Here is a 25158-nt window from a genome sequence, read left to right as displayed (position 1 = left end):
CAGTGTGTAGGAAAAGTAATTTCCTTGTATTCATTTCTAGCCATGATTCCTATTTTATCAGTAACCATATCCTATTTCACTAGATTGTGAAGAATGAAGCTGATTTTTGAAAATAACTCTCAACAAACCAAAATGAATCACCCTGTATAACGTAGCTAGAGCATTTTTCATAACATTCTGATCCCGCACAACATCCAGGTCGGTAGGTGGAAAATTATGAGTTACAAGTTACAACATGCATGTGCAAACCCATAAATAATATTTCGGCAAAGATGTTCCATGAATTGCCACCTGTAGCGCTGCCAGCGTCTTCTTTCTCCAGTCGACTTCGACTCCCCATAATTTAACAGCAATTTGCTAACAAGTGGCATGCACCAACTGAACACAGCCCGAAGGACGTTGTTGTTGATATTCATTTCATTTGGTGAAATATTTTTGGCTGGATGCAAATTGAGAAAGGAGAAGCATTAGCGTAAATTTGAACCGAAAATTATTCGGGAAGCTCATATCGTCATCAACAGGTTCTATTTTCATTATTCGGTTAGTAGTTAGTTTGGAATGTTAGATAGTAATGACAGGATTTATGAATCCTTTTAGACAATCGACACAGCATGAAAACGTGCATCAATTTCAAAATTACAAAGTGTGAAATTTTAAACAAAAAGTAAATTGCAAAAATAATGTTCAAAAATGAATCACAGTAAATTGAAAAAGATCAACAAACTACCAAAACAATCAGTAAGAAATCCATTAAGAAAACTAGTAATATGAACAACCATAAAAGCTTTGTGTATAGACAGTATAGACTATCATAAATCTTTAGACAATGCTATCAGCCCTTATTAGGACAAATCACGAAGTTGGCGACATCTAGGTTTGTTAATGTGAACATCAGCGATTGTGGCAACTCATACAGTTTACTGTAAGATTTTCACTGTAAATCCCTGACAGTAAACTGTATTAATGCTGAATTAATGTAAAATTAACTCGAACTGTATTCAAAATGTTGTACTCTCAGTGTAGATGGCGCCACTGCGCCTTTTTGTTGAGTTGAGAAACCACTGAAACCATATAATACTGATCTAGCAACTAGCTAAAAAACTGGAATGCCCTATTTGTGTTCCAGTACATGATCGCTCCATTATATATTTGTAATACAGGACACAGTATTTGTGGACATTGCAAACAGGCCACTCGTGTGGCCTGTTTATTATCAAGCTCGCATTGATAATAAAAAAAACTTCCTTTTGGAAGAGTTGGCTGAAAAATCCAAGTGAACTGTATGAATATGAATCTTGGTTGAGATTTTTTTGTAGAAATTAATTTAGTTAAAAACCATTAGGAGATTTGTAATCTGAAAGTTTAGTTTATAGTTGGTTGCCTCTAATGCCACAGTATCTGTATTATAGTTACGGAATACTGTGCTAATCAATACAATCACCTTTTTTTATGTTGGAAAACGACGTTTTTTCTTGTCATTTGTGTTTTTTTTGAATGAAAATTACAATTTTATTAGAATTTTTGCTATTAAAAACAACCCGAAACGCATATTCTGTACTTCCTGAATAATAAAAAGTGTGTTTTTTTCATTAATTTCTCTTCGAAATCCTAAATAATCGCATTTTTAAAGACTAGCCTACATATTTTTTCCAATAAAAGTCACCCAACCCTCGTCTATCCCAAAACCTACCCCAACCCAACTGAGGAGTGAAAAATTTTGGAATCCGAAAAATCCGGAAACACTTTTTCCTTTAGGCAAGAAATTACAAAAATGAGAAGTTGAAAAAAATTACAAAATTGAAGAAACTAAGAGAAAAACTTTCCTTCGGTTATCGTAAAGGCGCGATTTTGTTCCATCCTTTACATAAAAGAGGACGTATGCTTCTCCACTCACAAGCGACTTTGGTGAAATTAGTGACACGTGTGAATCGTTGTATTTGTGCCACGCGCTAGTATACGGGTGTCTGCAGTATGCTGTATAATGTCCTCTGTTAGTAGTCCCACTGTGATTTAAAAGTGCATATACTTAGATTATAACAAGTAGCCACATTTTCTCCTGCAAAATTGTCCATATCCAATATTTCTAGAGGAAATTCGATGACATCATTCAATTTGCCTCTACTTTCCGTTGGAGAGAATCTTTTTAAATGTATTACTAAAATATAGGGAAACTTGTGGATTGATAGGGACTTTATGCATTTTCTCCTTTCCTTGCATTTCGAACACGTCGGTTTTTCAATTCCATCCAAAGTTTCTTCTCTTGTAAAATAATCTAAGCATTGCCACAAACTCAATTGGTCGGTTCTTTGTGGTATGGAGAGAGACAAATCCCAGAAACGATCAAATGTTACTGAAGAGTATCCACAGTGTGTGTATTTCATCGTGGATTTCAATTGGCCAACGAAATTATCTACAATCTTAGAGTTATGCATCCTCAAATATGTGAGCCATGACTCTTGTGCATTTCCGCTGTCGCTCAATTTTTCGTCAATCTCCGTTAAGATTGGTTTAGGTTTCTCATTAATTATATTAACCTCTTCATGTAATCCTTCTAAAAGATAACGGAGAAACTCCTGGGCGTCTTGATGGGAATTACCCATGAATCGAGGAGCAAAACTTTGAATCTGATTTTTTAAGGAGGCTGTATTTACTACTTTATCAAATGAATCTTCTGACCACAACTCCTTGATGACTTCTGCAAACGATTTTATCAAAGCACCCTTCATACTAGAAATACTAGTATTGATATCTTTCATGAATTCATCCTTTTTCAAATATTCCAATAACCATCTCGTATTTGATAAACATTGAATTACGCTGTTCATGAAACAGGTGTTACCAATATTTTTTAAACCATTTAACCCAAAGGTTTTGACTGAAGAATTTATCACTGAACAATCCGAATTATCTTTGAAACCCATTTGAGAATTTTGCTGAGATAAAGTATTTTTTTCATTTGCTTTTATTTTAATTTCATAAAGTGGTTTCTTATTACCTCTCTTTTCTTTATAAAATTGGTTTTCAGGAAACAAGTAAATTTCATCAAGTTTTTTGGAATCAGGGAGAGTACCGAAAAACGAAGCTGCATTTCCTCTTTGGATGGCAATACTAATTTTCTGTATGAGAAAAGATGTGGCTCTTGATTCGTGGGTTTCATCGGTTACCTTTTTTCCAATTTCATTGATGAAAGAAGGCTTCAGGGCCAAAAACACCAAACGTTTCAATAGCTATTGGGCGAAAGATATAATTATTTCCCAAAATCTGATATTTCCGTAGTTTGGAACTTTCTCCTAAAGAAGCAGCAGCACCGGCTTTCGCAGAAGTAGCAGGAAGATGGCAAGTTGCTAATGTATCTACACAAGTAAAGTCCCAAACAATAGATTTACCATTTTTCCTACTGTTTGGACCCTCAGGAATCGTTTGTAATACGATTCGGATATTAAATCGCAAAAATTCGACATTTCACCAAGAGTGTATCTCGAAAGCGGTTATCGCTATCGTATTGTACGCCTCTTAAATAGCCTAATGCAACTAACTGTCAAATCGAATTGCCCCGGTGCTGTCAACCTAACCACCGTATAAAAGTATAGAAGTAAACACAATCTACCGACATAATTAAGGTTATGTCGATGACACAATCCAGCAACCTGTCAAAACGAATACAAATGGCGGCTTATGGCACGCATTGTATGATATGCGACCATAGTAGCACCGTATAGATAGTAGTTATTGTTTTTTTGTGATTTCCTGTGAGTATTTCGGTTTGTGTTTTTAAATTATAATTTGTATTTTAGAATTATTAAAAGTTTATAATTTGTGCTTTAACTAAAGGGAAATGCCCGTTACGTGTATTGTGGTTAGCTGTGGATCTCGCAACAACAAAGATAAAATCGGGTTTTACTCTGTTCCTACAGTTTCAAAACACAAGTTTTTGACTGATAAAAATGAGTTATCCAAAAAGCGAAGAGCCCTATGGTTAGCTGCAATCAAGCGAGATGACCTCACAGATTCGAAGATCAAGTATCAAAAAGTCTGCAGCAGACATTTTATAACAGGTGAGTCTCTGAATACTTCAGGTCTCCACTGATAGCTAATTTGCGTTTACTGAAAACTACTTGATAATATACATATTATTTTCAGGCAAACCTGCTTCTTTAGAGGATGAAACTAATCCTGACTGGGTTCCTTCGCAGAACATGGGACATTCGGCACAAAATGTTCGAAAGACTGATAAAGAAGTTGAAAGAAAAACGAGGTTGGATGGTCCATTTATTTTTACTTTTTCATTCTGTCAAAACTGTTATACACAATAAATGGAAGTTTTTTAAACTTTTTCCACCTATTTCAGTGATAATGAAGATTTGAATCAACTACCCCTGGATTCTAAACATCAAAAAAAGGAAGAGATACCTTCAGTTTTTCAACGCCTTTGTATGATTTGTTTGGCCACCAAAAGGCTAATCCGCTCAACTAAATCATTGGTGGACCTATATGTACACCTCACAAATATTGAGGTAAGATTTGGTGTAATTGGAATGATGATAAAATTTCATGAACATTGCAATTGTTTGCGCAATTCACAAGAAATGAAAGCAATAAATTACTCAAAATTTTTTCCAACCAAATTCAATGCTTGTTTAGATATTGTTTATATATGCGGTACAGCTTAAAGAAGGTTAAAGGTCTCTGAGGATCACCAACGTTGATAATAAAAGTATCCAAAAGAGAAACAATATCAACCAATCATATAACGTCTTGAAAGTCATAATATTGAACTTTAGTTAGTAAACCCTTATACTAAACAAGATCGAAGGCCTTACCCATAATTGTTCATTATTGTTCTATCACACACGAGTGGATCCTCTACTACAACAGGAGACTTTTAGGACACTGATAGGACACCAATGAGCCACCCAGGCACTTTCCAAAGGAAAAAACCCCCCAAAAAAAGATGGTTACCGAATGGTGGTCAGCGCCTGGTGTGAGTCACTATATCAACGAAATGAATCGAAAATTGCGTCAGCAGCAGCCGGCATTGGTCAACTGAAGAGGTCTGATCCTAGTCCACGACAACGTTTTCTGCACCTTCCACAAATCACCGCCCGAAAGTTGAACGTCAAAGTTCTGCCTCACGCACAATACTCCCCTGACCTTTTGTCAACCAACTACCATCTTTCCAAGAGCTCTGATAACTTTCTCACCAGTAAAATCTGCGCCGATCAGAACCAGGCAAAAAAACGGCCTTCGTCTAATTCATCGAATCCCGAGAGCACTCAGTTTTTATTCTGATGAAATGAATTGACTTGTTACGTTGGCAAAAGTACACTGATTTAATTGAATAAGTATTCACTGAGATATTACCGTTTGTAGTGGACTCATAAAAACGGACAAAACTATTGAAATAACCTTATACTTGGCCGTATGTGTAGGACCTAATCTAATGAATACATATATGTAATTGGTTCTTCTGTTTGTATGCGCCATAAATACATAAGTTTTTTTATCTTATTTTGCAGGTGGAAGATGGAGATGTGTTTTCGAAGTATATGTGTGAAGACTGCATCCAGAAGCTTAAAGATATTTCAAAATTCATTCTTATGGCAAAAAAAAATGATGAAAAGCTCAAACAAAAGCCTTTGGATAATGAGGAAATGAAAACTTCAGTTAATGATGATGAAGAAACTTTGGATGGTGAAGAAAAAAATTTGAGTGAATGTCAAGGAAAATTGATGATTGAGGTTGAAAAGTCAGAAAAGGAGTTGATCGAGAAGGATAAAGGTATTAATATACAGCTATCAGTTCAAATAAGAAAACTTTATTCCAAATGCAGTTAGTTTCATTTTCAGATATTTACAAAGATATAACTTGTTGGAAATGTGGAGTTCTCCATATTGGGGTTAAGTTTCCGAAAATCATCGCCTATGAACCACCCAATAATATAAAATTTCAGTGTCTGAAATGTTCTGAAATTGAAAACCGTCCTGACAAGAAACCACCCGATGTCATGAACCTTGAAAAATTGACTAAGGAAGAAAAAAAAATCAGGTAGTAATAATCTCATTTCATTAGATCATTTGAATAAACTATGAATAAGGCGGGTCTCAAAATTGACCCTTGAGGTACTTCAATTACCTTTCAAAGTACCTGTAAACCTGAAGATTAATGGCAAAATTTGCGTCTTTAAATTTGAAAACACTTTTTCTAGAATTTGTTCAACCGCTTTCACTGCTAAATTATTTGAGTTTTTCAGAAAAAAAAGAACAACTTCATCAATATTTACTTCAAAAAAGTTTCGCATCACTTGTTTATTTAACATATGTGGTTCCTAGGTAATGAAATAACTAAAATAACAATCGATAAAACTTCTGGTAAAACCAAAACTTTTCTGATGATGTGTACAATTCCTGATATTGATTTCCTTCTGCAGATGTAGTATATGTTTGAAGAATATCCCCTTGAGCGAATATATGAAACATCGACTGAAAGAACATAGAATGGAAAAACGGTTTCGATGCACAGAGTGTTTTTTGAGTTTTTCTAATCAAAGGCTATTGAGAGGACATTCAAGGAGGCACATCTGATCGCAAAGTGAGTATTTATATGTGGGCATGCACAGACACAGAAGGTTTTTTTTTAACATTCAGTTCTGGAGTCACAAACACACAAGTGATATAATTATGTAGAAACATACAGTGAGAAGTACCAAATAATACCAATTACTCAGTATTGTTTTAAACGTAATTTTCCAAGTGAATTATATAAACATTTTGAGGAATATTTACCAACTTTATTATGTGCGTTATATTTGGTCAGTATTTATTGAATAATTTTTGTCCACAACACAAAATGACAGGTTTAAACTTTCTTGTCCATAGACTTGATATGTTCCCCCGAGTAAAGAAAGGTATGATATTGGGAAAAATGCTATCAAGGACATAGCTGTTACCAACGGGTTTCTTCAAATATTGTAGATAATTTATTCAGGAAAAGTAAATTCAGGGAGAATCTTATTGAATTTTTGACTTTTCAAAAAGACGTGGATTCAAAGTTTATTGTCCTTAATCAAAACCTATACTTTTTCTTTTCCATAATTTTCATTATCTTGATGTTTCTCTTTAATTACCATTTCATAAGGAAACGTAGTTTTATTGTATAGGAATATAACTAACAGTAAGGTTGAAGGTTGGTTTTATACAAATTTAGAGGGGTATATTTCAGGAAAGATTAGTTTTAGGGAAAAAAAGCTTTTTGGCTTTCACTTCTCCATCTTTATAAAAAATAATTGTGGGAAAAAATTAAGAAAACAATTAGGTTCAAATGAACTTTTTATTAAGATATGTAGATCGTGCATATTAATTTCAGATAGGCCATGCATAGAAGTTACTTTCAAATACAAACTGGGAGAAACAACCCTCCTGAAACAACTACTTTCATATGAACATTGAACTATATGACAATCACTTCTTCCTATTCAGTTTGTACTCCAAATGTTCATTATGGATTTGAATCAAATATCATTCATAGGAAAGCTACACAATATAATATATGAAAGAGATACTTGTCTTAATATCTCATCAGCACTCATTTCATTCATAATGTGAATGTGAAGACATTCATATTCTTATTTGATTTAATACCAGTCATAGAAATTTTGTTTAATATGAAAGGGGTATATTTTTGAAGGCAGTTGTTTTGAAAGAAATTTTTATTTCGTAACTTAATGCTTTTTCTTCAGTTTGTATCTGAATAACTTCTATGTATGATCCAGACATATTTGTGAAGAGATTATTTTGAATTAAATTGCTTTCTTTCTTCCTTTAAAGTTTTCCAGAAAATATTTTGTATAAAGAAGTGAGAGTCGAAAAAAATTTCAGTTTTAAATGCACTGTACTTTAGTTCTCATTCTTTCCAACATTCTTTAGATGCACAATTAATTTTTCTTTTTTCAGACAAGCCTAAAAATGAAATGTGAAAGATGAAAACCATTCTTAATTATGATGGTAAATGGAGTTGGTCAAAGAAGCAAGAATAAATTGAAAGATATGTTGATCTCACTGAAAAATTGCACCAGTTGAAATGTTTATATTTTGGAGGTTTCGAGAACAGGAAAATGTTTTTTGTTACGAGTTTTCGACAAAAAATAAATATAATAAAACACGGGGCATTTGTTCATTGTCAGACGTTGTTTTTTGTTATCTATTTTCCAAAATTCAATTCATTTATAAAATTTTTCAGCATGAAGATTTGGTGTCTGTGGCGCATGTAGTGTAAAATTTTCAAATATTTTTTTGCTTTATTCTCAATTGAAATATTCTGTTTCTCAGAATAAATTAACAAAGTTTTTATTACTTTTGTTGAATAACTGAAACATTTAGGAATGTCTATCATTTGCATGGTCTATGTATAATTTTAATGTTCTTCATGGGATCAAAATATTTTATTTAACAAATTTCAAAACAAGACAAAATATTCGTAGGTAAATTTCACGGTAGTACTCTTTTTAAAGAATTAAAGCATAAATATCCAAAATATATAACATTCAAAAAAGCTGAATAAAGTGTCATGTCAGATGTAAACGCCCACGCAAGGTGTAACTGCCAGGGAAAGAACTTTTGCTTGAAAATTGCTTCTTTTTGTTCCCGAACGTCAAGAATAAATGCGGTGGCCGATTTTTATTGGCAGAAAATACCGTTGATACCGTGATTCGAATGCATGCAAGAGGGTATACCTTCACTATGTAGAATATTTTCAAAAATAAAGTTATTTTCAATTATAAATTAACTATATTCTATTATAATTATTATGCTCAAAATATAGAATCCTTTGTCAATCTATCTAAAATATCTATGTAGGTATAAAATGTAAAACAGATGTAAATATATTTTCACTATGTGAAAAAAATTGGTTTGGCTCCTTTTCATGTCTTTAGAATTTTGATAATAGAGTGAAACCTTGAGATGTTTATTGGTCTATTCAATCAATTTTATTTCATTTAAAATCTTATCGTAACTTCACAATTCGAAGAAATATATACTACTTTAGATTATAGGTACTGTACAAACTGATTATCTCCAATATTTTTTTACTTTGATTGACAATTGAGGCCCACCAGGGAGTCAAATCTCAAAGTTATTAATAATGATAATAAAATGATATTTATTCTCACATATTTCTTCAAATATTGAATTGAGTAGAATGATGTACATATTGAAGGTATGAATTTGAAAATAATGAACTACCAATCCTAGATATTTCAGTTAAAAGAAACACCGATAAGGATTACGAATTTGATGTACAGGAAGAATACTAGCACTTTCAGATATATCCCTAACACTCCCAGCTTTAACCACAACACAAAACACGGAACATATTTTTTAGTCATATTCCTCTTGAATAAAGGAAGATATGATACCAAGAAAAAATTTATCCAGTGAGTAACAGGAATCCTTCAAAGATAGTGGATAAGTTAATTAGGAAAAGAGTGTTTTCCTAAATCCTTGACTTTTCAGAAAGACGAAGATTCAAAAATTATAGTTCTTTTATAAGAAACAAAATACTCCAACGGTCTGGCTCAAATTTTTGAAATTTTGAATACGAAAGTGGCTTTCAAAACTGCTAGTATAGTTTGAAATTTGAAAATTTTTGAATTTCTAATTAGTTTTGAATCACTGAGAAACGAATTAAATGCAAATTTTTCAACTACAATAACAATCATATCTATTCGTGATAAATGTGAAACGCATTTTATTTTCCCCTAATCTAATCTCAGTTGATAAAGCTCATCAAATTTATTCTCCACATAGTCATTTCATTCATGTTGTGAGTGGATGCTAGTGGGTTTTTCTTAGTTTCAAGTTTAATTTTAAGAAAATGGAAAGAATACCCCAATCAATGACTTTATCGAATACAAATTTGAATAAACTGAAGTGTTCAGTTTGTAAAGGATATTTATCTGTTTTTCGCCTGTCGATCTAACACAAGGAGTTTGTGGCCGTTGTAATATATCTAAGAAGAAATCTGAAGCATATGAAGAACTAGCTCAGTATTTTTTATTCCCTTGTATATACCCAAAGTGTGATGAGAAAACTGTTACATGAAAGGAATTGCATTCATAAAACTTTCCTTTGTCCAGTACAACAATGTAATGAGATATATGAAATACAGGCAACAGGTGAACATTTTCGGGAATGTCATAGACAATTGCAATATGATGGAAACCTTCCAATCAAGATAACAACACCATCAAAAATTGATTCAGGTTTTGGGCATCAATCCTATTATAATCAAAACAATGGGATTAATGAAGAGTTTACCATATTAGGTTTATGCAGCACAGTCTTCTAACTTTCGCTTATGGTACTTACCATAGAAATTATAATGGTTACAACAGTCATTCTTATATGAGATATTGTTTCGGTGTTTTTGCACTAAATTCCCATTTCGACAACAATATCAAATTTGAAGTAACACTTGAATCTGAAATGGTTTCATACACCCAAAAGAACCAGAATATAATACCCTTTGATAAAAGGAACCACTGCTTTAGATGTATGGACACCAGAATATGCCCTGCCAATTATTACCATGAAAAGGGAAATGCGTTCCTTTCTGTCAGTTTCAATAATGTCGATGAAGGCAACTGCCAAAGTATATCATATCAAATAGATATAACATCTAGTGAAAAAGTTGAGAAACCACTGAAACCATATAATACTGAAATAGCAAAAAACTAGAATGCCCTATTTGTGTCCAGTATATGGTCGCTCCAATATATATTTGCAATACAGGACACAGTATTTGTGGAAATTGCAAAAAAGCTACTCGTGTATGTCCATACTGTAGACTCACATTGATGATAAAAGAAACTTTCTCTTGGAAGAATTGGCTGAAACCATCAAAAGTTAACTGTATGAATATGAATCTTGGTTGTGAGTTTTTTGGAGAAATTCATTTAGTTAAAAACCATGAGGAGGTTTGTAGTCTAAAAATTTAGCCACAGCATTACAACCTGTTAGTAATAAGTTTCTTTATAAATCTGATGAGAACTTTGAAACATTATTTGATTAAATGGCTGAATTAATAATTTCTTGGGTCCTTATTTCCTATAGGTAAGCCAAGTTTGTTTATTCAGTGATGACGCTGGTATTTCCTTGACAATCCAATGATCTTATTGGTATCCTTTACTCAAGTTCGGAATTAATGTATTGACACTTGTAACAGCAAGAATAACTGAATAAAAACTAGTTACTAGTGGCGTTTTTATATGCCAAGTCATAATTAACCACAGTTCATGTTTCAATATAAGGAACGTTCTCGATGGCATTTGGTTCTGGTTCATCAGCGGTTGACTTGAAAGTGACTGCAATTTGGAAAGCAGTTAGATTTCTGAACCACTTTTTGTGTACATTTGATGACCTATTAATAATTATTGAAAGCAATTTACAATGTACTGGTGAACATCGCCATTTATATGAGAAACATTCGCTTTACAAATCTAAGTCACAGTTTTCTGTAACTCAAGGAATACCTCCACCTTTCATCCACACTCCACAGTATTCCGTAACTTAAGGAATACCTTAAAGAATACTGGCTACGTTACTACGTTTACCATTAGCCCAGTGTTGCCAACTAATCGGAGGCGCAAGTTGCTACAAGAATAAGGGCGGCCCGTTTTAAAACTTCGGCTTAAAATACGATTGGAATTTAAACTGTGAATTTGACAAGAATGCCGTTTTATAGGTTCCGATCAAGGAAAATTTTTGGTTTCACCTCTGACCACTGTAGGTTAACGTTACCGAAAGTTTCCTGTAGCGCGCAAGTATACTGCCACAAATATTCTGATAGGTTGCTAATGAGATACTTTTCTATGCATCAGGTAAACAAATTACTACCGATGAAGAAGAGGTGAACAAATGTCTAAAGTCCGAACTAGTAAAATTCACCATGAAACATTGTCAACCACTTTCAAATAGTGTTACTACCTATATCGAAACAATGGCCAAGAGTTCATATCGCTATCGCACATTAAGGATGATTCGAAGAATTTTGAATTGTGTTAGAGAATTTTGGAAAATTTGATCAAGAAATTGAGTAATGTGATAATTTTCGATTGGCAAAGCTGAACTTCTGTGCCATCCATCCACAGAACTCGTAAACTCATATCTTAATGTCTGATTTATAAGTTTATGATATATACAAGACACACATTATGGCTGCTCATCGTTTGAGGTTCAACTCAGTACATCTTGAACTTCACTGTTCAAGAACTCTTTCATTTGGAGAACTGCGTTTATGTGGAATATACTTCCTGAAAACGTTTTTCCAAATGGATTTAATCTCCAGCGATTCAAATGCAATGTGAATAACTACTTTCGCACAGGCATCGCTCTTAGAGTGCCTAAAGGGTTTTTCTGAAATGCTTGCGTGTTTTGTACTTGAAAAAAAAAACAGTTTTACGAAAACACGACGTGTTTCGTTATACAGTAGCTTCTTCAGGCGTGTCTATACTATAATTCAGGCGTGTCTATACATGTAGACCTGCCTGAAGAAGCAATTTACAGTGAAACACGTGTTGCGTTTTTGTAAAATTGTTTAGTGAAAATGTCACAATGAAATGTTTATTGAATATGTTATGGGGAATTTTTATCAAGTATCGTTCGATTCCATCACATATAATAAGTTTATGAGTTCTTTGCATCCATCCCCATACAATGTCTAACGGATGATTATTAGTGGTTCGGACAATGAAGTAGGGAATATTTGAATATTCCATGTTGCACATACGCAATTATGAAATTTTTCATTTTATGTTATGTTTGAATGTACAATCCTTTTTGCTAACATAATCTTATTCTTTATCCTTATTCCATCTATACTTTCAATATTTGTAATTACCAAATAATTTTCATTTTCAAAATGTAAATTTCATATAAAGTATATGAAATATCATCGAATTGACCTTAAGTGATGCGACCACATGGTTGCCAACAGCGGTAAAATAATGACATTTGACATTCGCTAATAAATAAATAACCTATCTTTCTGAGTTCCTCCTGCATTTTCATTTTTGGGACATAATTGAGACAGACCATCAGATTTGTTTTGGCTATGAGGAAATGATGGTCTGTATCAATTATGTCCCAAAAATGAAAATGCAGGAGGAACTCAGAAAGATAGGTTATTTATCCATTAGTAAATGTCAAATGTCATTATTTTACCGTAGTTGGCAACCATGGGGTCGCATCACCTAATAAGGTCAATTTTTTATTCCTTCATATTGTCGTAGTGTAACTTATTTTTAATAAACTATTTTTTTATAAATGAAATTACAATTACAAACGAAAAAATTAAAAATGAATGACAATGCCTCAACTACGGAAACATGAATTTTTCTGTATTGCTTTTTGATTTGTGGGAACTGTTTTGCAATTGTAGCGTTCTGCGCATCAATTTTGCAACAACTCGGAACGGTTCTCTAACATTCGAAATTCAGATATGCAGAACCCAAAACCAACCTATTAGCACTACCACCGTATAGATGTTCACTTCTTTGCGGTGGCACTACCAAATGGTAAATCAGAGCAGTGATACCAACAGCTCAAAATCTTTTCTCCTAAGCTTATTTCAAAACCCCCTAAATTCAAACCAAGATACCCCAAATTTTTTTAGTAAATGAAAAGTCTAATTAAATATTCAAAATTGCTATAATATTCAATAGTTAATAAGTTAATAGATTAACTTACTTTCATATTCCTATTATAACGAAGTTTTAAATTAAAAGGTTATTGAAAAATGTTAAATAAGATTTTTAAAATATGGTAACTTTTTTTTGCCTTTATACACAACATCAACTAATAAATAAAAAAATAAATACATCAAATGAGCACACATATATGAGCATGAATACTTATACTATATTAATAGAGGAGAGTTCTGCGAACAGTTTGTTCTCTTTAATTTACCTTTCAAGAGAACAAACTGTTCGCAGAACTCTCCTCTATGTCGATGCGTTAAATGGGGTAATTCTCTCGCAAACTACTTCGATATTTTCAATACTTCTTTGCTTACTGCCAAAAAAATATTGAAAGATTATTTTAATAAATTATAATTAACACATTTCGTCAATAACTATTATTCAGTTTTTATTGTTATTGTATTTGATTTTAATTCATCCCTTACTTTAGACACTGTGTACATGTGTAGTATAGATATTACTCTAATTTAATATTAATTTAATTATGTGGATACTGTAGTGGATTTTTTTCTGTTTGTATCCCGAATATATAAATAAATAAAATAAATAAATTCCCAATTCAATGATAATTTCGAAAAACTCATCAGCTTTTTTTGTGTCGATATCGGTTATTTATTTTCTCCCTAAAAAATATCCTAAAAAATGTCCTCCCCAAAAAATCCCCTTTTTCAAATTATATCCCCTAAATTTAGGGGGAAAACCCCCTAGTTGGCATCACTGAATCAGAGAACTGTCAGCTGGTCGTTCTCAAATCGAGTTTTGTTTGTTATGCTTCAAGGTTAAAGTGTTTTATTTTACCTTTCATCAGATTTTCAAATTAGTTTTATATAAAAGACAATGTCGAAAATAAGTAATGTAAATTGTTGTGTAGATGGCTGTTACGGTAGAAAAAGTAAAAACCCTAATCTTTCATTTCATAAGTTCCCCTTGTACCTATCTGATAAACAAGAATTTTCAAAAAAACTTAAGAGAAATAGGGCTTGGATCCAAGCTCTAAAACTGCGAAAACCTATCTCCAAATCATCAACGGTGTGTTCATTACATTTTATGAAAGAAGATTTCATACTACCAGGTAAGATGATTTTAAAATATTTTGATAACTGTCTGAATTCAATACAGATCCCTTTTTAATTCATGCTCCCTATAACCCTACTTAATGCAACTGCAACTTCCATAAAAACCCAAATTATTTTTTACTATATTTGTTTTAAACAAACATACTTTTGTTCCATTTGCTACTTCAGGGTAGATTGATTAAACTCACTCTAAATAAACAAACTGAAATAAAGCATTAATATAACTCAAAATCTTGCCCAACATGAGATTGGGTATTGTACTGCCAGCACATTTTACCTTTCCATTAATTTCATAAATGTTTATTCAATGGTTAATTGATTTGGCTCCACCATAACCACCTTGTTGACAATTTTTTTCAATAATTTGAAATTTGTCATATTCTGACAGTGATTTTCTAGTATTCTACCATGTGTTCCATTCTATTTCGTAAATAACTTTTGACATTTGTAGTCCTAGACGTTCATGTTTATGAATTTTAGTGCTCCATTTCTAATACCTCTAATTATTGTTGAACATAATTGCCGACTGAGTGTGCAAATAATTTCAATAAAAACCCTTTACAAAGATGTTTAGGTCATGCAAAGAAGTCTCTTTCAGGAAGAAAAAGTTCATCCGAAACAACTACTTTCAAGGATTTGAACAAGGAATATAAATAAATATCACTGTTTCTTATTCATTTACTACTTGAAATAGATATCATTCACAGGAATGCCTCACAAGGTAATATATGAAGAGTTTCAATATAAAAATTTCACACATGAAAAACTGGTGAACTTTTAAGTTTCGGATAAAAATACTTGTCTTCATCTTCCCATGAGTATCATTTTGAACGAATTAGTGTCTGCTCAAAACTTCAACACGTTGCCTGACGTAGTGTTGAAACCTGTTGATTTGAATTGGGTTTTACTGCATGGGTCAAAAATTTCACCCTTCAGGTCACTTTGCGCAGAGATACTTTTATATATAGTAATCACTCCCAGTAACCCTTTCATAAAATTCTTTATTTCTGTGAATGATTTATGATTCAATTACTTTACAGATATTTGGAGTCCTATCTGAATAAGAAAAAGTGGTTTTCAAGTTATTCAATGTTTATATCTTCAAAAATAATTGTTTCGGGTGTACTCTTTTTTCCAGTTTGTATCTGTGTTGCATTGAAAATATTTTCTATATTTAGTATTTTGTTTAAAAGTTTCACATTTTGAGATATTCTCTTTTCTGAACATTTTGAAAACACATTTGGATGGCCAAACTCAAGACAATGTAGAAAAATATCAAAATTGAAATTTTCACTTTTGAATCATAGTTTCAACGAAACTCCATTTTGTATAATGTTTAGCACTTTCATCTTGACAAAAAAAAACAAAATCATGAAATTGTTTATTTCAATATCCTTCAGTACAGTTTCAGAACATTTATTCAAATCGTATTTCAAATTCTCAACATATTTCCTGTATATATAAAAAAATGCTTTATATTCCAGAGTCAGTAAGGTAACCAAAAACTAGTAGACTTTGCTGTTTAAAATTAGTATGATAGACATATCTGTCGCTACTGATATCACTAGTTCCATTAATTATATACATCTTGATTGGAACATTACCATCATCGTATCAGTATTCTTTGTGATACTTTTGAAAATGATTATCTATTTCCTGCATTTCATAGACTTTATTACAATAATTTACCGGGTATGGCAAAGTTTTAGGAATGAATGCACTCTTGTTTATATTTCTTAACATTTCCCCAATCAATTTCTTTATTAAACATGGGATATATACTTGGAAACAAATATGCTTCTGACCTGCAGTTAGATGTATTACAACGGCCACAAACTGCTCGTGTTAGATCAACAAACAGATCATAATAGTTTACTCAAACTTTTTTACCTATGGTCACTGGTTTGCTTATTTTTTTCATGCTCTTTTTCTAAATAACTTCTCTCAAAAAACCGACTCGTTTTATCAATGCATCCAACCGTGCACAGAAAAAACTACTGATGTGTTATTAATGACTACAGTTAACGACTAAAGACCATTTGACTACTTGAATATTCACTTGGAAATTATTCTAACTAGTGACAAGCCGAATTGGGAATCACCAATGCCCGCGTGTGCTAGTGCCTACAGACCACAACCAACTCGCATGAATTCTCTAGGAGCAAATAAAAGCTAATAATGTGAATACCGATGAAATGTCTTTCAAATTCCATTTTTATTAGTTGAATCTAGCTTCAGCTACATTAGGTTGCAGATTATATTTTGTTTCATTAACAATTATATTTGAGGAGACCATTTCTGCAAGGTGTTTACTTCTATGATAATGAAGAGGTACGTTTTGTACTGAAATTACTAGGAAATATTAAGTTTGTTATTGAAAACAATCTTCGAAAAATGAAGTATATAAGTGGGGTAGTTTGAGCGCTTGTAAAGCGGATCAGTTTAATTTCTACAAACTATCGTTGTACATCTCTTATACCGAATATAAGGTGTTCATGCGAAGACATTGAGGCCTTTTTCTGCCCTAAAACATGCATCTGCACTCGAAGAACAAAACTATACTCAACTCAGGATCTCAAAAAAAATGACTCAATCAGCATTAAGTTGTTTTATTGAATATGAAGGATCATACAGTGCAGTAAATAATAGTAAAGAAATTTATAACATTGATTAATTAGAAAATGTATGGTCACAGAGTGAGTAATTTAGCCATTGACTTATTAATAATGCCCTTAACTATGGACACAACTGTCTTGTTTCAAATTTAACAAACAATAGTATATGTTTCCAGATAAGCGTTTTCAAAAATTCTGGTTAGTAGCAGTTAGAAGTGGTTATTTTTGAAACATTCTTAATGTACGGCATTTATTAAAAGTTACTGAAAACATTTTTGGCAACACTGGACCAAACATTTAAAAAATTTGACACCTGTCAATTGCTGTATTTTCTTTTTCAAAACGTTAAAATAAGCAATTTTGATATCGTTTATCTAACTGTAAAAATTATGTCACAAACCAGCACAGTTTGCAATACATCCTGCTGCTTGGATGGATGTTCCAGTAGTAGAGCAAAAAATCCTAACCTTTCATTTCATAAGTTCCCTACAAAAAACAAATCGTCTGTATACATTGTTAATGAGCAAGGACTTCGAGAAAAAGTCGATAGATACAAGGCTTGGATACAATCCTTGAAATTGCGAAAACGTATCACGAAGACTGCAACAATATGTTCATTACATTTCACAAGAGATGATTTTATACTACCAGGTAGGGAAGTTTCGACTTAATGGTTAGCTATTAGGATTGTTTCAAACGTTCAGAGAATAGTCGTCAGCTACATACTCAACATGATCTTGTGTAAATATTTTCCTTGTACAACTGACTTATTTGGAGCATTTGCCAGTAGGAAAAACTATAAATCATTCCAATATATCTAACAGATTAGTTTGTTCAAGTTATATTGTGTTGAATTAGATGAAATGGAAGTAATTATTAATTAACACACTTTTGAAGATTCTGGTCGGCATTTCAAATAAATGGTTTAATCCTGCTGGTTATGTGTAATGGAATTGATCAATACTTCATGAAAATTCGTGATAAACGTAAACTTCATTATGATATTTTCACTAAATAGTGTACAAAGCTGCAGCATGTGTTTCACCATCAATAATGAACACACCCAAAAAAACTATTTTACAGCAAAACAAATGTAATTTTGTAATACAAACTCTTCAAATGAGTTTGTAAAATATTTAAAAAAAGTCTAATGCCAAAGGTATTTCAATGAAATTACTCCTTCATATCAAATTTCCAATGGAAGCTCAATGTGACATGTACTGTCGACTGGTTATCATAGTGTACATTTTTGTCTATATTAATATTTTCAGTTAGATTTAATTAAAATGATTTTAGATTGTCCATCGCAAAAACCTAGGTTGAAGAACACTGCAGTGCCGCATTTGAACAATCAAAATTCATGGATAAAACGTAGTGTTGTATATAGAGGACCTGGAAAGAAAAATGTTATTAATAGGAAAGGTAAATATTCAGTCTATAAATTTCAAATATTTTCATTTATTCTATACCTTCAAGATAATCTCTACAATCAACTCACTTTTAATAACTTGTCAGATTTCTGAAAAATATTGAATTCTAAATTTAAAGTTCAGTGTTTCCGGAGGAGATACAGCTGAAAATATCTCGTTTCGATATTTTTAGATGTATTTCTGGAGCAGCTTATACTCCCCTTTATAAAATTATCACACACAAAAATTACTGAAAAGTTTAAATTTTCCAAATAATATAAATGATGGTTTTGTTTTTGTTTCCATTATAATGAAATGATGAAATAGTTCAATTCAGAAACAAACATTTTTACTGAGAAAAAGTATGCACTGAAAAAAAATATTTCAAAATTGACATCGTTGCTCTAACAATTGAGCAGCAAAAGGAATAAAATCTGATAACATTCTCTACTTTTCTTTTTTCTGACAATATTATCATTCAGACTGCTCTTGATAGTATTAAACTTTCAGTCAGCTCTTGTGAATGTCACGTTCAGTTCAATACATTAGGAATTCATTTTTTGGTAGTACTGACTACCAACCTCTAGCTAATTTAAAATTAGTTGATTATCTCACTTCCCCAACACTTTCAGTGGGTGATTCAACATCAAGAAAACGTTTGAGAATGAAAAATGTCTCCAAACAGATGGATGAGTTCAATGCCAGGAAGACAAAACATCTTTTGAAGTAAGTGCGTCAAGTAATTTGAAATTAGAATATTATATTCCTTTTCTTTTTAACAGATTTCCTGAATATTCCAGGAAAATTTCAGTTGATGGAAGCAAAGGAACTGTTAATCAACTCGAACGTATCTATGCTAATGAACCGGAAGTGAAAGATTTCGAAAAGGACAATAAATTTGAAGTATTATATCTGACTCCAGTAAAATTTGAAAGTTCAAGATATTCGGATGAAGAAACAAGCAGCAGGTTAGTAATTTAATGAAAGAAAGTAACCAGTCTTTTAACCTCTGTTCATGCTTCTCCTTCTAGAACATTCATTTTGGGTTTGAAACTGTCAATAATTTTGTGGTCTTATATTTTCTTTCATATCTGATAAATATCACATAGCATCTTGGATACTTTAAGTGATTTTGGAAGACTTCATTGACGGTCAGATATTTGTAAAATGTTGTATACTAGTTGGGAGTTACCCGTGAATGAATCAATAGATAAGTAAATATTGTTTGGTTGAAATATCCAGAAAACAATTTTTCCCACACAACAAAACTGTATGCTCCCAATTTTCATAGCTACCTGATGAGCATCACACTAGAATATAAATATCGAGTTTAAAAAAATATGTTTCAGTAATAGTGAGATGGAAAATGAAGAAATGGATGATAAACTCTCCTCGGATTCTGAGCATCAATACAATGAAGAAGTGACTCTAGATTCTCTTCAAATTTGTCGAATTTGTTTGAAGACCAGAAAGCTGATCTCTTTAATAAAACTCCGTTCGTTGGTAAATCTATTCATAAACATCACACGTATTAAGGTAAGATTCATATTTTGCTGATTTATAAATAATGTTGGAATCAATACTACACACAACAGATTTCTTGGTTTTAGTGATATAAAAGTCTCAAAATTATTATTTTTTTACACAGGTCTGTTTAAATTCGAGTCTTTGCAGTAGTGTTTTCACAAAAAGGTTTTTTTTTAATAAACCGTTTTTGTTTTTCAAACTATTCACCTCATGCACTTTTGCATGAATACAAACAAATTCCCGACTATGAAGTTGATATTTCAAAAACATGTTTTGAAAAGACTTCAACAGGTTTTTGAACTGATAATGAAAATCACTGCCCATGCATCAATTTGATATTTCTTCCTTGAATCAATTTATAAAATAAAAAAGGTTTATTGATTACATGGGCAGATTTGTAGCAGGTACTATCTGAAAAGTCGACAGTTACCTTAAATTAAAATAAACAATTTGTTGTATACCATTCAGTAATAACTGTTCTTCTTTATACGAAAAATACTAACCATTCAACCAGATCACTATTATAAATAATTTTTGTTGTATTTACTTTATCGTTCGAAATACAAACAGAATAGAGAAAAATGTTTTTCGTATAAAAGTATTTGTTTCAGAAGTTTTTTTTTCTTCATGTAATTCAAAGTTCATTTGAAAATAGCTGTTTCGATATGGTTTTTTCTTCCAGTTTGTGTCTGAAAGTTACTTCTTTGCATGATCTGCACATCTTTGTATAGAGTTAATTTTTTGAAATCGATTCCTTCCTTTTTTTGGAAGATTCCCAAATTTTTTGTATCAAGATGGAGAAGTAGAAGGCCAAACACTTTTTCCCATTGTCATTAATATTTTATATCGTAAGTGTATATTGACATAACTCAACTTTGTCAGCAACAAATTACTGTTTATTTCGACAATAAAGTTTTTCTCTTTCATACATATTTATCCCTTTGATTTCCAAATTGTTTTACTGTGATAATTCAATCTAATCCTCAGGTAGAAGATGGAGATGATCTACCGAAATACATGTGTTCAGACTGCATACAAAAACTTGATGATATTTCAAAATTCATCAACATGGCTAGGAAAAGTGATGAGGATCTTAAACAGAGCTTGTTTGATAATTACGAAACAAAAAGAAAAAGTTCAGTTGATGTTGATGAGAAAATATCGATAACTGAAGAAGGTAATTCAAAAATATCACAAAAAGTAATGGTTACTGATGATACAATAGATACAATCGAGGGTCCACAATCGAGTGGGAGGAAAGAAAATATATTGATTGTCAAAAAAAATGAAGGTATTGTTAACTTCCGTTGATATATTTCAACTATATATAGTTTACTTGCAGATATTTACAGAAATTGTACTTGTTGGAAATGTGGAGTACTTCATGTTGGCGTTAAGTTCCCAAAACATCTATCTGATGTACCACTCTATAAAATAAAATTTCAGTGTCGAAAATGTGCACTGTTCAGATCGAGTCCGAATAAAAACCCATCCGACGCGAGAGAAAGTTTTAGTCCAACAGTATTTCCTGATATAGAGCCCAATAATGAAGATAGAAAACTCAGGTAATAGCATTGTCTTACCTAAAATTGAGTAGTTTTTGTTTTTCATTAAGTTTTCGTAAACATTCCAGATTGATAATAATCTGTAGCAAGTAAATAATGAGCATTGAAAGGTTTTTGATATATGTGATGAAAATCTATAATGTATTCAAGAAACATTTCATTGTGAGATTTTCAATGAACAGTTTTACCAAAAAGCAACACGTGTTTCGCTATACAATAACTTCTTCGGGCTTGTCTAAGATCTACATATTCAATGCTTTATATATAATTTTACAATTTTAAGTACCTGAGTTTGACCTAAACAATTAGTGTCGAAAATGTGTACGTGAGTTTGAAAATAAATCAATCAACATTAGCCTTTAAATAAATATGTAATGAATTAAATTACCTGAGCTTATGTATCAGTTAATTACCAGTTTCCACATTTGAAAAAGATTCAGTGACGAAGAGTTATTTATTTCAATTTTGATCATTCAGTAAATTGCCTGAATTCTTAAGTCTATTTATTTCTCATCATTCTAAAATATTGACTTCCAAACTTTTCTCTTCTAAATGTAACACGTCATAGTCGTGCTAAAAGATGTGGAATTGATCTTTCCATTTAAAAAACTACTTCAGTGCTCTTTATTTCTTTGGGAAAGAGTCCTCGCTGTTTGGCAAATATGAAGTTTTGGGCATGAGCCCCAAGTCTATCCGACAATGAAGTTTTGCTCAAATTATCATTTGTTCTATAAGCCACGTCCAAGCATTTTTTTTTTTTAGAAACGAGCGATTTGTGGGTTCACCAAGATAAGACGTTCTATAGCAGACGTCTGTTCAATCACGACTATGAGATGATACATTCAGAAGAGAAAAGTTTGAAACTCAATCTTTCAAAATGTTTGGAAATGAATTGAGTTAAGAATTCGTGTTAATTACTGAATAACCAAATAGAATTGAATAACTTCCCATTTCTGAATCTTTTTGATAATAACTTCCCGTTCCACGTAGGCACAGATATTCGCAGTGCTATCAACCATGTAACGTAGCAAAACCAATCCACCTTCAACTAGATGAATTCTCACTAAAGTCGAACTTTTTTCTCTGCCTTGTTTGATTGTGACGAAAATAAATTTTTAATTTCTAATTTCACCGCGTGCATGTTATTTTTTTCATTATTTTTAACTGCTTGTGCCTTTTTAGTTGTTTTTTCATTTGAATATATAAAAAAAATTCATTCTACAGATGTGCACCTTGTTCAACGGATTTTCCCTTGAGTGAATATGCGGAACACCAAGCAAAAGAGCATAAAACGAAGAAACGGTTCAGATGCCTGAAATGTTTGGCTGCTTTTTCTGATCCTAATTTATTGGTACAGCATTCAATTAAACATACATAAGCAAAGTGAGTAGTAGCTTTCATGACTCGAGTATATTTTGTTTCATTTCAATATATTATAATAGTTGATGAGTTTGTGTTTCAAGTTAAAAAAATATCTTGAGCTGTCAGTAAAATTGGCAGTTACCAATTTCGAATGGATTTGACCCAGAATTGGTTTTTCTTAATTGGATTACCTGACCTTGTATGCGTGCTATTAAGGACAGGTAGCCAGATTTCATTAATGTTCATTTCCTCTTTTCTATTAAACTTATTTCTGTGCTTTTGAATTTCTGTTGCCCCTCTATATAATCTTGGACAGTAATTTTGAGTTTTATCGAATATTACTGTATCTTTGAATGAGTACCTTCTTTGTTGAGAGCATGTTACAGCTACAGCTGATTTGTCGGTTTGTCACAAGAATATTTCATCATGTTGTTTTGAAAATATCTTGAGAATTGGAGTAATTTTTAAATATTTTTTATTGCAGATTTGTAGCTGATATTGAAGTATCAAGCGTATGAAGAGGAATTTTATATTGAAGTTTATATGAAGTTAGGTCAGAAAAAATTTGAAATATGGTTCAAAGAAAAGTGAAATATTCTATAAATTGAAAAATATATTTTTAGAACGTTATGAGTATTGAGAGCATGACACAAGAATTTTTTCAATAAAAATCGTTGATTTCAGATATTATTTTCTCTATGTTAATTGTCGGTGATTATGTTTATCTTAGCAGTATTAATTCAAATAACAAGAAGTACAAGAACGGAACTGAACTGATCTTACAGAGAAAACTCAAAATATTGAAAAAGAATAGTTTGATATTGATAAACGTGAATGATATTGAATTTTGATTATGATATTTTCTTTATAAAAACCATAAATTAGTAGTTTTAATTATTGTTTATTCATTCTTAAAGTGTTAAATCAAAGAGAAATGTGGTAGTAAATACTTCCTAAATCTCAAAGAGGGTGATAGTTAGGCATACAGAAAATTAACAATTTTCAGGCACTTATTTTCATTGACTTGACCATCGTGATTCTTGGTACAGTCATTTCATACTTCAAGTGTGAAATAACTGTACCTGTTGAAATCACAACTGCTCAGATAAACAATTAATTATTGTTTTACGTTACCTAATTGTAATAGTTATGTTAAATAAAATATATATTGATATCTCTCTCATAAAATATTGTAAAATCATTGAAAATTTGTAATGTTGGCTCTTAGCTCTGATTCACATAGAAAAAACGTCATGCGAAGTGACACTATGTCGCTTTTATATGCATTTAAACCATTTGTCTACATTGGAAGATGCGGAAAAGACAAACGTCCGCACCTCGTCTCCGCCCGACATTCTTTCTGTGTGAATCGGTGCTTATGTACAAATCACGTTTCAGTTTTATTTTTAATAAAATGTTTTATATAAATCAGTTTATTCGTTTTCATTCCATTGATTCAATATGCCAAACATTTGAAATTTGAATATCTATTACATGCCCTTTGAAGAGTAATATCAGAAAAAATATTAGTTTTGATTGTGATTGTTCTTTACTCTCTGGTCTCCAACAAAACTCAGCTCCGCTGATGATGACACAATAAAAATTTGGCAATCCTTTCGAGGTATCAATTATTGATCTTTGTAGAATTTTAATGGAGAGCATAAGTCGAGAATATGTTTCACATTCCCGAGATGAGTTATTCTCTTTGGTAGAAGTAAGGATGACTATCTCTGCATTGCAAAAAGCATCCCAAAAACGTTTTCAATAATAAAGTATATACACATTCTGTGAAGTTTACGAGTTCTGTGCACAGGTCTTGTCACAGCATAAAGCTAAAAAAAGCCTTGCGCT

The 25158-nt window shown here is 31.9% G+C and overlaps 2 protein-coding genes across 6 annotated transcripts; both read left to right on the top strand.

Moving 5' to 3' along the window:
- Positions 1-3608: 3608 nt before the first annotated feature.
- On the top strand, positions 3609-11083 carry LOC111512416 (uncharacterized). Of its 3 annotated transcripts, none has more exons than XM_023168531.2 (8): positions 3609-3749; positions 3832-4055; positions 4141-4255; positions 4349-4514; positions 5517-5778; positions 5835-6045; positions 6428-6588; positions 7950-11083. In XM_023168531.2, the coding sequence occupies exons 2-7, from the start codon at positions 3836-3838 to the stop codon at positions 6579-6581; spliced, it is 1128 nt and encodes a 375-aa protein (XP_023024299.2). In that variant the 5' UTR covers positions 3609-3749; positions 3832-3835; the 3' UTR covers positions 6582-6588; positions 7950-11083. The 3 variants fall into 3 exon arrangements, with proteins under 3 accessions (XP_023024299.2, XP_023024301.2, XP_023024300.2); XM_023168533.2 differs by having other exon boundaries at positions 3610-3749; positions 5847-6045; XM_023168532.2 differs by having other exon boundaries at positions 3621-3749; positions 3795-4055.
- Positions 11084-14479: 3396 nt separating this feature from the next.
- LOC111512417 (uncharacterized) lies at positions 14480-24738 on the top strand. 3 transcript variants are annotated; one of them, XM_023168538.2, is made up of 9 exons: positions 14480-14825; positions 18741-18866; positions 19486-19579; positions 19636-19821; positions 20203-20389; positions 21368-21671; positions 21723-21945; positions 23170-23328; positions 23792-24738. In XM_023168538.2, the coding sequence occupies exons 1-8, from the start codon at positions 14591-14593 to the stop codon at positions 23321-23323; spliced, it is 1509 nt and encodes a 502-aa protein (XP_023024306.2). In that variant the 5' UTR covers positions 14480-14590; the 3' UTR covers positions 23324-23328; positions 23792-24738. The 3 variants fall into 3 exon arrangements, with proteins under 3 accessions (XP_023024306.2, XP_023024305.2, XP_023024304.2); XM_023168537.2 differs by lacking the exon at positions 14480-14825 and adding an exon at positions 17737-18095 and having other exon boundaries at positions 19654-19821; XM_023168536.2 differs by lacking the exon at positions 14480-14825 and adding an exon at positions 17738-18095.
- Positions 24739-25158: the final 420 nt, after the last annotated feature.

Source organism: Leptinotarsa decemlineata, unplaced genomic scaffold (assembly GCF_025532065.1).
Source record: "Leptinotarsa decemlineata unplaced genomic scaffold, Ldec_3_MD MMD2_tig00002082_RagTag_RagTag, whole genome shotgun sequence".
Taxonomy (NCBI): domain Eukaryota; kingdom Metazoa; phylum Arthropoda; class Insecta; order Coleoptera; family Chrysomelidae; genus Leptinotarsa; species Leptinotarsa decemlineata.
This window is presented reverse-complemented; position numbering and strand designations above follow the sequence as displayed.